The sequence below is a fragment of the Drosophila sulfurigaster genome, chromosome 3, assembly GCF_023558435.1.
Source record: "Drosophila sulfurigaster albostrigata strain 15112-1811.04 chromosome 3, ASM2355843v2, whole genome shotgun sequence".
In the NCBI taxonomy this organism is placed as follows: domain Eukaryota; kingdom Metazoa; phylum Arthropoda; class Insecta; order Diptera; family Drosophilidae; genus Drosophila; species Drosophila sulfurigaster.
This window is the reverse complement of record NC_084883.1, coordinates 34,881,918-34,893,233: the sequence shown is the minus strand read 5'-3', so window position 1 is coordinate 34,893,233 and position 11,316 is coordinate 34,881,918. Positions and strand designations below refer to the sequence as shown.

The 11,316-nt window shown below is 40.4% G+C and overlaps 2 protein-coding genes across 8 annotated transcripts; one reads left to right on the top strand and one right to left on the bottom strand.

Annotated features, from left to right (window-relative positions):
- Positions 1 to 1,005: 1,005 nt before the first annotated feature.
- LOC133843110 (myb-like protein Q) lies at positions 1,006 to 6,246 on the bottom strand. Of its 4 annotated transcripts, XM_062276515.1 has the most exons (5): positions 5,190 to 6,245; positions 3,218 to 4,131; positions 2,935 to 3,153; positions 2,055 to 2,867; positions 1,006 to 1,994 (listed from the first exon to the last, which is right to left on the bottom strand). In XM_062276515.1, exons 1-5 carry the CDS (start codon positions 5,425 to 5,427, stop codon positions 1,335 to 1,337), a joined length of 2,844 nt encoding a protein of 947 aa, XP_062132499.1. In that variant the 5' UTR covers positions 5,428 to 6,245; the 3' UTR covers positions 1,006 to 1,334. The 4 variants fall into 4 exon arrangements, with proteins under 4 accessions (XP_062132499.1, XP_062132497.1, XP_062132498.1 ...); XM_062276513.1 differs by having other exon boundaries at positions 1,006 to 2,867; positions 5,190 to 6,246; XM_062276514.1 differs by having other exon boundaries at positions 1,006 to 2,867; positions 5,217 to 6,246.
- Positions 6,247 to 6,756: 510 nt separating this feature from the next.
- On the top strand, positions 6,757 to 11,111 carry LOC133843112 (kelch-like protein diablo). Of its 4 annotated transcripts, XM_062276519.1 has the most exons (6): positions 7,376 to 7,510; positions 7,598 to 8,428; positions 8,495 to 9,186; positions 9,245 to 9,434; positions 9,496 to 9,683; positions 9,844 to 11,111. In XM_062276519.1, the coding sequence occupies exons 1-6, from the start codon at positions 7,472 to 7,474 to the stop codon at positions 9,866 to 9,868; spliced, it is 1,965 nt and encodes a 654-aa protein (XP_062132503.1). In that variant the 5' UTR covers positions 7,376 to 7,471; the 3' UTR covers positions 9,869 to 11,111. The 4 variants fall into 4 exon arrangements, with proteins under 4 accessions (XP_062132505.1, XP_062132502.1, XP_062132501.1 ...); XM_062276521.1 differs by lacking the exon at positions 7,376 to 7,510 and adding an exon at positions 6,757 to 7,173 and having other exon boundaries at positions 9,496 to 11,111; XM_062276518.1 differs by having other exon boundaries at positions 7,369 to 7,504; positions 9,496 to 11,111.
- The last annotated feature ends 205 nt before the right edge of the window (positions 11,112 to 11,316 follow it).

The window sequence follows — 11,316 nt, the reverse complement described above, 5'->3', positions numbered from 1 at the left end:
CTTATTTATTGGATATGCTTGCCTGAGATTGCCCCGCTTTTCGCTTTTCACTTTTCACTTAATCTTGGGATTTCTTGCACTTGCTTGAAGCTGTCTTTTAGTTTTCTTTTGCGGGGTGGGGCAATAAACAAGTTCTTTGTCGCCTGAATTATTATTAAAATTTCTTATAAAAACACTTGTTCGGTTTGTGGGTTAGGTAATGTATGCATGTTGTATGTTGTATGTTTATGTAATGTATGTATGTTTAGTTTAATAGTAGTTGTAGTTGTAGTTGTCGTAGTAGCTAGCCGTTTTGTTAAGATCACAATTGTGCTAAGAAATACTATATCACAATTAATTATTTACAATCGTTATTATTTGTATCTTTTTTGCTCACTTGCATTACATCTTAAGTTGTAGTGTGTGATTGGGCCGGCCGAGGGGGGGCCGCTGTTGGAGCGGGGTAGAAAGTCATGCAACACGTTGCATATTAGTTGGTTTTCCCCATTTGATTTTTTCACACACCTGCACACATACATATTTCGTTTGATCTTCTTCACGTTTGTTTAAGGTTATTGTATAAAAAGTTCATTGCTCACTGCACAATGAACGAATCTACAATTAATGAAAAGTATAGAAAACAGAAGCTAAGCTTTCTTTTCTTTATCGTTTCGTATTCTATCATATTCTTTCTCTCTCATTTATCTTCATTCACTTTTTTTGCTTTTCTTTTGACTCATCTGAAACTCTAATTAGAAGGATACCTTGCTTCGTTCACTTTTTCGTTCGCTTACTAGAATTAAAAACAAATTTAAACATAACATACTAATTTTAGAGAATCGCATATCATTTCGTATCGCATTGTACTTATTTGAACTTTTCTCTTTTCTCTCGTGTCTAACTTTTCGATACATAACAAAAAATATTAATTTTGACTGAATTTTTTACAAAATGACATGAGTTTTACTGGAGCGGAAGACTCTCTCTTATAATTTCCCCTTCATCTATAAATCTAACATTCGTGTATTCTTTTCTTCTTTCGATTTTTGTTTTCTTTTTTTTTGGTATCAAAATGTTTTTACGTTAATTACAAAAGTTTTATACATTCCTTGCTGTTTGTTAGCTATTTACAATTCAATGTAGAAAATGTTGAAAAAATGCATCTCGAAAATGTGCGCTTCGAGAGATCCATGGAAAGTCTGTTAAAACATATAGTATTCAACGGTTATTTAACGGTCCTCTTATGCTGCCTACATGCTGGCCTTTTGACTTAGAAAAATGCAAAAAAAAAGATGCAGGAGAATTTTGGTTTTTAGGAAGTTTTTGTGAAATATTACCAAAGCAAATTCTTTGATTTAGCAAAACACATTTGCTATAATATTTTTGGTAAATGTGAAATTCGTCCACGAATTAAAATTGGGCGTAAATGTAAGTGGCCCCTGTTGCTGTTGTTGTTGCACTTGCGGCTGCTGTTGTTGTTGCTGCTGCTGATGATGTTGTTGTAGCTGCAATTGTTGCTGCTGTGCCAGCGGCTGATGCGATTGCGCACGCTTTAAGATGCGCAAATTGGTGCCCGATGCCATGCGCTGCAATTTGTGCAGTGTTTGAGCATCTGGCGTTGAGCTAATGTTGCTGCTAGATGCAGCGGCAACAGCTGCTGCTGTTGGCGAGTTAAGTGAAACCACCGAAGCAGGTCGTGGACGCTGCTGCTGCTCCGGGTTTGGTGTCTTTTGTGCTGCAGCTGCTGCTGTCAGCATGGCAATCAAATCGATTCCTGTTGTTGGAGTGCTTTGTTGTTGTGGTTGCTGCTGCTGTTGTTGCTGCAGTAGTTGTTGTGTGTTATTCTTGGTTAAAATGCTTTTGACAACCATTGGCTGCTGTTGATTGCTTTGCTTATCACTCTGCGATTTGGTGCGCGAACGTTGTTGTTGTTGTTGCTGCTGTTGCTTGTGAGCCTTGGCCGCCTTCTGCTGTTGCTGCTTTTCCTTGCGTATCAAATCAAAGGAGCTGACAATCTGCAATGGCTTCTGTTTAGTAGCATTCTCACCATTAGTTAACGGCTTTCCATTGCTTACCTTCTCATTGCTTGCCGGCTGTTGGGCATCGTTCTGGCTTTGGCTATGAAACAGTTGGCGTTTGCTACTTGTTGCAGCTGGTGTTGTTGTTGTTGGAGTTGCAGCTGTTGCTGCAGCAACAGCTGGTGTTCCCCATACTGCTGGCACTGCTGCAGTTGTTGCCGTTGTTATTATATTGCTGCCTGCAGCCACATTCAGTTGCTTGTTATTGTTACTGTTGCTATTCCGCTTGATATTGCCATTGCAAATGTTGCCGTTGCCGTTGCTGTTGCCATTCACATTGCTGTTGCCATTGCAGCCAGCGCCCGACTTTCCATTGAGATTATTCAATTTAACACCATCCAAATCACCCATCGACTTGTGTCGCTGACGTCGCGACGTCTGCTCCTTGTTCTTGTTGCCATTGCTGTTGATCAGCATTGTGGGCGATGCGGAATTGGCGGCACCTAGAATGGCCCTGGGGCTGTGCTGGCCAGAGGATTTGTTACGACGAGTCGTCGATGGCTCGACACCATTGCGTCGATCGTTCACCCACTTCTTCAAGCGCTTCACAAATGGCATGATCATGAAGAATGAATTGGAATTCTTGCCCAATTTGGCTTTTGATATGGCATCGTTCTTATTGACCGGCAATGCATCAATGCGAAACCAATCACAGCACTTAATCTCATTACGCGTGCGCGGCGCAAACTGCGTGTCCAGCGGTATGTTGCGCACTATATACAACCGTGTATATTGATAATTGATATGAGCCTCAATGTAATCATCCGCATCAATGATGTCCGTAATGTCAAAGCCCGTCTCCTCATACACCTGCAGTGGGTAATAAATGCAATTAAGAAACAAACTAAATGATTAAAATAAGATGTAATGGACTTGCCTCCCTGGTGGCACAGTGTGCAGGATTCTCGTTCTCGTTGATTTTACCCTTGGGAAAACCCCAAGAGTTACGAGCAAAATATGATTGCACCAGCAGACAATGATTGAGATCCTCTGATACAAGTATGGCCCCATATGTGGGCACCGATAGCTTATAGTTCTTCCATTCCTCCAATATCTGTTCGACTGTGCCAAAATGCTTGTTCAGAAAGGGAATGTGCTGCGCATAGATACCGAGTAATTAATGCTTGCAGCAATTATGATAATCAAACACAATGATTTACCTGAAAGATCTGCATGGCAAATTGTTTGATGCCAACAATGGGCAATTTCCGTTGCAGCTGCAGCTGCTGCTGTGTTATTTGATCAACGGCATCCGTGGCTGGGGCACAAAAGAAGTCCAAATAGAACCAATGGGCCAACTCAATTTGAAAGCAAATGCGTATTAGATTATTAAGCTCCATGTCCGGCACATTGATGATGAAACGGCTGGCCAGATCGTCGAGTATATCGGACGGAATTTTCGATTTCTCTGGCAATTTAATGCTGGACGACTTGTTGCTGTTGCTGTTGTTGTTATGGTTGTTAGTGGTTGCTATAATGCCTACGCCTCTTGTTGTTGACGATGTTGTCGTGGTCAGTGCCGTCATCGGTTCCTCCGAGGAGGAGCATGAGCTCCCATAACTGTTGGCCGTTAAGGAGTTGCTGGATGTGCTTGAGTTAGTCGATGATATGGATGAGTTGAGGCGTTGCTTTTGTGCGCTATTTCCTCCATGCTGCTGTTGTTGCAGCTGCAACTGATGTTGTTGTTGCTGTTGCTTATGATGTTGTGTCTTCTTCTCGATGGTAATGGGCGCACTATGAACGCCAGTGGGCGTGACAGCAGCAGCTGTTGTTGTTGATGTTGTTGTAAACACCGCGCCCGTTTTTAGCAATTGATTTAATACATCATTCTCAGCTTCGTTATCAGAATGTCGTCGTTGTTGTTGTTGTTGTTGCTGCTGCTGTAGTTTGAGCGCTGCTGTTGTTGCCTTCGCAGCAACTGCCGACAATTGCTGATAAGACGTCGCACTATCGCTCCTTGTGCCATTCTTATTATTGTTATTATTATGTATGTGATTGTTGTTGTTGTTATTGATATTGTTGATGTTGAGCACCTTTTGCAAAGTCAGCGACGCAAGCAATGCCAAGTTATTGACTTTAAAATGAAAATACAAAAGATTACAAAATGTTTAGATAAGACAATAAGACAATTGCTAATGGAATTGTTAGTTCTGTTAAACATAATTATCACCATGAGTTGTTGACTCCCTTAAGCATGTTATCGATAACCAATCGATAAATGTGATCAACTAAGCAGCTAATTAAACAAACCCAAAACCTATAACCGACCTTCAAACACTATTTTGTTGGCACCTTGGCCTGCAGATTTCAGTTTCTCAACAAATACTATATTTAATAGAAAGCACCTTGAAAAAAACTGCTGATTAATCATTGATAATACGTATACGTAATATACGTATTATTCTATTAGTAGTGGAGACTTCTACAATTTGTATACGATCTGAGGCAGGGCCAATGATCTGCAAATTGCGCAACAACAAAATGTTGAAACTGAAACAAAAACAATCACAATTGCAAACACTATTCATTGTTACTGACTGCTTCGCGTTTTGGCCTCCAAAAAACTACACTGGACTCAGACGTGGGGGGCTCAGTTCAGCGACCTGCCTTCGAGAGCATTGCAAGCGACGCGACTGCGCTGCAACTGCGCGCGTGGAAAACTACTGAGGCGGAGAGATAAAAATACTAACAACCAGAGAGTGAGTTGGGGACAGTGCTGCCACTTTTGCCAGTTTCTAACTAGATCTAGCCATTTTTAGAGTTGGTCAGCCAATTCTTATTTCATATCCGAATTTTAGCAAATTTTACTGACTTAGTTATTTGTGTTAAATTGAGTCATTGAATGTTAAATATTCGTTACTTCGCTTATTGACCATAGGCTTACACATTTTCTTTTAGCAATTTTACTTTTAAATCTCTGGCACCACTGGTTGGGGAGAAAATCGTTGTCTCTCTCTCTCCTGAAGTCTTTATGCAGTTAGCAAATTTTGTAGTCAACATTATGTTGTTACCATATGCATGCAATAATCGAAATTGACAAATTGTTGCTACAATCGTAATCGAATTGTAGCAACAATTTGTCAATGTCTAAATTCTGAAATATTATGAGTAAATGTGTGTGATGGAATTTACCGTTATCATTAGAGTTGCTTTCTTTACCAGGAGCAAGTGGAGCGTTGTTGGTATGTGTTCTACTTGTTGTTGTTGTAGTTGTTGCGGTTGCCAAAACGGCGGTTGCTGCTGCAGTGCTGCGTCTCTGTCGTTGCTTGTGCTGAGACGCTGGCGTTGACGACGACGTCGACGAAGTGGCGGCTGAGGCAGCGGCAGCTGTAGCGACGACGGCGGTATTAAAGATAGGAGCTATTTCCATAATATTTCGTATATGCTTTTGTTTTAATTTTTTATTTATTTTTTGTTTCGTCTATTCGTTAATCAATACAGCTTTGACGTGATTTTTGTATGTATTGCAAAAGTTTTTTGTTATTGGTTTTATTTATTTGTTTGTTTAATTCACACTAATTTCATGCGCAAGTCAGTCTTCGTCTTCCTCTTCTCGAACTTTTTTTCGTCACGTATCTTTGCAATATCGTGGATCGCGCTTTTGTATTAGTTGTTGTTTTATTTGTAAATATGGCTGCCAATCGTCGACAATTGTTGTTGTAGCTATCTGCTGCTTCTGTCGCACAAATTTCAATTTCCAATGCAATTGTTGTAATTCATGGTTTCGATTGTTGTTGGTACATGCATTTCTTGCTGCTCTCGCTGCTTTTCTTGTTGTTGTTGCTGATGTGTGGCAATCAACATTATCTGTTTTTGTTTTTATGTTGTTTTTGTTTGTGTTGTCAGCCATCCACAATTAAATGTGTCGCTAAACAGAAACAAAAAGTCTCCTACTCTCCACTCGACATGCGTACGCACACAACCAAACTTGTATTTTCTCACGTACTTTCTAAAAAAAAATGAGGCTGCCTATATGTGTGTCTTTGTGTGTATGTGGTTTTTGCGTCACTCGTATTTACTTCTTCAAATTGTTTTGTTTGTTGATACTTTTATGCGTATGTTATTTGGGTTTAATTACATATACTTTGAACTTAAATTTATTAATTATTTTGCACTATTTTTAATAGCTTTTAATTTTTTTTGGAAAATGCTTCCTCGTCGCACTTATACATACATATGAAAGTTATACACAGAGGTGGAGAAATATCGATGGCACTACTAACGTATCGATGTTTTTAATATTTATTTAACATCGCTTTTATTATCGAGAACAAAAGTTTTGAAGCCAAAATAAATTTTTTTTTTACTTTTACTGTATCACAAAATTTGAAGTTTGATTATCATTAAAATGCCAATGTTTGCAAAAAGTTGACTTGAATTTATAAAAATATTATATTTTCGTAATGTTTTACTATCGGTATCGCCTAGAGAGTTTTTTCACCATGTGCGATAGCTACACATCATATGTGACCATTCAAGATATTAATTATACTAAAATACTAAGGACTGTTCAAAAGATACACTAACTTAAAAACTTTATTAATCTGTTTTCCAACAATGAAGCAAACCTTTTAAGGAAATGATGTGGCTTTTACAGACATTATTGATAAACCGCTGCGAACTTAATAAAGAGTCAAATTGGTAGATTTTGGTATATTTTTCGATGAACAATCCAATATTTTGATATTAAGTTTGCTTGGTCACGCAGTATCTTCCAACGAGAAGTCTTTGATGAAAATATTGTGAAAAATTTTGTTTAATGTGCGAAAGAAGTGCAAGTGCATTATCAAATTATGTTCGAAGTGCTCACACAATGCACAGCATTGTTTGTCGATTCTAAACTACTGCAATAATTGCAGGAATAGTTGCAAGAAAACGTCTGTTTTGCAATTGTTCGATTTTTCCCACAAGACAACCAACGTTCTTCAGTGTGCAAGTGAAGTAAAAATCTGGTGATTTGCGCAAGCAATTGCTATAATTTCTAAACTCGCAACGCAAAAATTATTTAGCACAAATGTCGCTTTAAGCAAGCAGCAAAATTGCATTTTCGAACATTTCCGCCTGCACCTGGTTTCCGTGGACGTGCTTTGGATCCGTGGACAACAGAGACGCAAAGGTATTGGAAAGATTACAAAAACAAAATTTAGAGATGAGCGCGTGACAAACGTTTGCTCACGCCCACAATGCAGCAGCAATGAAAACAAATGCGATAAAATGAAAATTAAAATCAAATTTCAAATTGAATATACAAATGTGAAAAATGTGCTCTTAGTAAGCATTTAAATAGACATACTTATAATATTTTCATGTACACATACTTAGAATATTTTGTTGAGTATGTTTTGTTTGTAGAGCTTTGTTCAAGTGCGCTTATTCACGCACACATCTCCAGTTTTGCGCTGTATGCATTGCATATGTGTTTGTGTGGGCGGCGGACAAAGTCAAAGGCAAAGGCAAAGAAGGCGTAACATTATTAACTTCTCCACTCATTCTCTTTTTCTTCTTTTTTTTTTTGCTTCCTTTCGTTTCACACCTTTTAGATAGACGCCGTGTGGGGTTGGGCATCCGCCCCGCTGCGCTTAGCGGCGAATAGAATGGGCGATCCTTTGCTGCCGGGCTCCACCGGCCTAGGCAGCGGTGCTGCCGCCACAGCCACCGCTGCTGGTTCAGGCACAACGGGCAGTGGGCTGGGTGGTGGCGGTGGCAGCGGCGGTGCCGAGCGTCCACCGTCGCCCGCCCGTCTCACGCACACGTCCGAGAAACATCCGAAAGTAACGCTCACTGAGCTGAATATGCTGCGTCGCCATCGTGAACTCTGCGACGTCGTGCTCAATGTGGGCGGACGCAAGATCTTTGCGCATCGGGTCATTTTAAGTGCGTGCAGCTCGTATTTTTGTGCCATGTTCACCGGTGAGCTGGAGGAGTCACGACAAACAGAGGTCACCATACGCGACATCGATGAGAATGCCATGGAGCTATTAATCGACTTTTGCTACACCGCTCACATCATTGTCGAGGAATCGAACGTGCAGACTCTGCTACCAGCTGCCTGTCTGTTGCAGCTCGTCGAGATCCAGGACATTTGCTGTGAGTTCCTCAAGCGTCAACTCGATCCGACCAATTGTCTGGGCATACGCGCCTTTGCCGACACACACTCCTGCCGCGAACTTTTGCGCATTGCCGACAAATTCACCCAGCACAACTTCCAGGAGGTGATGGAGAGCGAGGAGTTCCTGCTGCTGCCCGTGGGCCAGTTGGTGGATATAATTTGCAGCGATGAGCTCAATGTGCGCAGCGAGGAGCAGGTCTTCAATGCGGTCATGTCCTGGCTGAAGTACAATGTCGCCGAACGGCGTCAGCATTTGGCACAAGTAAATATTCTATTCTCCTATTTGCTGCTTCATTTGATGTTTAAACTAATAAATGCTCTCTTGCAGGTGTTGCAACATGTACGCTTGCCACTACTCTCGCCCAAGTTCCTAGTCGGTACTGTGGGCTCCGATCTCTTGGTGCGCTCCGATGAAGCCTGTCGCGATCTGGTCGACGAGGCTAAAAACTATCTACTGCTGCCACAGGAACGTCCATTGATGCAAGGTCCACGCACACGTCCTCGCAAACCCACACGACGCGGTGAAGTGCTTTTCGCCGTGGGCGGCTGGTGCTCGGGTGATGCGATTGCCTCCGTTGAACGCTTTGATCCGCAGACCAACGATTGGAAAATGGTTGCGCCGATGAGCAAGCGACGTTGTGGCGTTGGCGTTGCCGTTCTCAATGATCTTTTATATGCTGTTGGCGGCCATGATGGCCAAAGCTATTTGAATAGCATTGAACGCTACGATCCACAGACCAATCAATGGTCCTGCGATGTGGCGCCAACCACATCGTGCCGCACCAGCGTTGGCGTTGCTGTTCTGGATGGCTTTCTCTATGCCGTGGGTGGACAGGATGGTGTACAGTGTCTGAATCATGTGGAACGCTATGATCCCAAGGAGAACAAATGGTCCAAGGTGGCACCGATGACCACACGTCGTTTAGGCGTTGCTGTTGCTGTCCTAAGCGGTCATCTTTATGCCATTGGCGGCTCCGATGGCCAATGTCCGCTTAACACCGTCGAACGTTACGATCCTAGGTGAGTGTTGCTCTTAATTGTTCATATTACAATTTGTATTGATTTATTATTTAAACAGGCAAAATAAATGGGTTGCTGTCAATCCCATGAGCACACGTCGCAAGCATTTAGGTTGCGCTGTCTTTAATAATTATATTTATGCCGTCGGCGGCCGTGACGATTGCATGGAACTGTCGTCCGCCGAACGCTACAATCCCCTCACCAACACCTGGAGCCCTATTGTGGCCATGACCTCTCGTCGCAGTGGCGTAAGTCAAGGACACGCTCTTAATTCTATTGCGCTCTACTAAAATCTCTCTGATGTTGCAGGTCGGTCTGGCTGTTGTCAATGGGCAGCTATATGCTGTGGGCGGCTTTGATGGCTCCGCCTACTTGAAGACCATTGAGGTGTACGATCCTGAGACGAATCAATGGCGCTTGTGCGGCTGCATGAACTATCGTCGCCTGGGTGGCGGCGTTGGTGTTATGCGTGCACCTCAGACTGAGAATTATATGTGGTGCGATAATAGTTTTAGACATCAGAATAATCAAAAATTAGTTGAACTGCATAACTAACTCAACTATAATGTCATTTCTTTGCATTTGTCCTTATATTTAAACTCACACACATAAAACATACTACATATATGCTAACACACACATACACAAAACACGCAGGATACGCAAGGATTCTGTCGTCTGATGGGAGCCGAAGCCGGCGTCGTCAGCGCTGCCCTCGCAAACGTTGCCGCCGCCGCACTTCTATTAAAAAAGGAACAGGAACTCCAACAACAACAGCTAAAAACTGCAACAAACAACCACATGAAATAGTAACAGAAAAAACAGACCGACAGACAGTTAACTGCTACAACAAATCGAAGCCAAATTTTTTCCAGCGGTTATAAGTTGATGATAGACTTAAGCATAAGCATAATTGTATAATTGATACTTAATTGTTAATCGTTTCCCCCATTTGATGGCGCGTTAAAAATGAGAAATGTTTGTTGTGTCGCGCGTTTTTAACAAAATATGCCTAGCTTTAGTTTAATACACACTCACACACACATTCTCAATTACACGCTACACTCAATCAGCCCAACACGAACACACACACAAACCTAAATATATATATTATATGCTAAACACGATGTACTGTAATATTTAATAAGCTAAGTAACTAAATACTACATGTTCTTTGTAAAGCAAACTAAAACAAAACAAACTGTTGGTTAAAATTTCATGGAAATTTCTGACATGCCTTTTCCCCCTCTCACCTCTCGCCACATCATTCATTTACATTTATATAACACTCTCGAAAAACAAAAACAAACAAAATACAAAGCATTAAAAATCAAATATACTATACTTAAGCTACGCAATCGAAGTGTATTAGATATATACAAAAGAATAATAATAATATTAACTTCGTAACTGACCGCGTAAATAATAAGTGTGGTTGACGTTTCGAATTTGTAAATTGTTTCAGCATAAAAATCACAAGCGAGATAAAAATTAACAAATAATTAATTCTTAATGAATAATTGTTCAAAATAAGCGCCAATAGCTTATCATGCTTAAAATACAAACAGTAAACATACAATGAATTGTAGTTGTAATGTACTATATAGCAAGTACGTAATCTTTTCAATAGCAAAATTAACAAAAAATGCATAAATGTATGAATGTAGTTATTAAGTCGAAAAATCTATCGAAAATTGATGCAATTTATTAAGTGTTGTGACTTACGCCACAACACAAATCTAAGGAACCAACTCGAAATAACAAAACAAAAAAAAGCTATGATTTTGCTTAGTTTTAGGGCTGTTTGCATTTTATTTATTTATAAAACACATATACAAATATACATCTTTATATATATTTCGTTGTTGCCCTTAAAAAAAAAAATCAAAAACTAGCATGCATACACACAACACCACATTTATAATTTATTCATACATTATTTATTCTGGATTTATTTTGATGCCTATCCACATGCACTCTATGATAATTAAATAATAATTAAAACGTTGTTAACTTGACAAACACACACATTTGATGTTTGCAAAACCACATAAAACTTAAGAATAGCATTTAACTACACTAATTTATATATTTAGCATTAAGAGAATAACAACACTCACTCTCAAGCGT

Coding starts and splice junctions, on each gene's coding strand:
- LOC133843112 (XM_062276517.1), top strand. CDS start 7,472: ATGTGTTTGTGTGGGCGGCGGACAAAGTCAAAGGCAAAG. Junction 8,429..8,494: donor GGCGTCAGCATTTGGCACAA/GTAAATATTCTA, acceptor GCTCTCTTGCAG/GTGTTGCAACATGTACGCTT. Junction 9,435..9,495: donor TGACCTCTCGTCGCAGTGGC/GTAAGTCAAGGA, acceptor CTGATGTTGCAG/GTCGGTCTGGCTGTTGTCAA.
- LOC133843110 (XM_062276513.1), bottom strand. CDS start 5,427: ATGGAAATAGCTCCTATCTTTAATACCGCCGTCGTCGCTACAGCTGCC. Junction 4,132..5,189: donor AAGCAACTCTAATGATAACG/GTAAATTCCATC, acceptor TTCATTTTAAAG/TCAATAACTTGGCATTGCTT. Junction 3,154..3,217: donor TTGCCATGCAGATCTTTCAG/GTAAATCATTGT, acceptor ATCTATGCGCAG/CACATTCCCTTTCTGAACAA.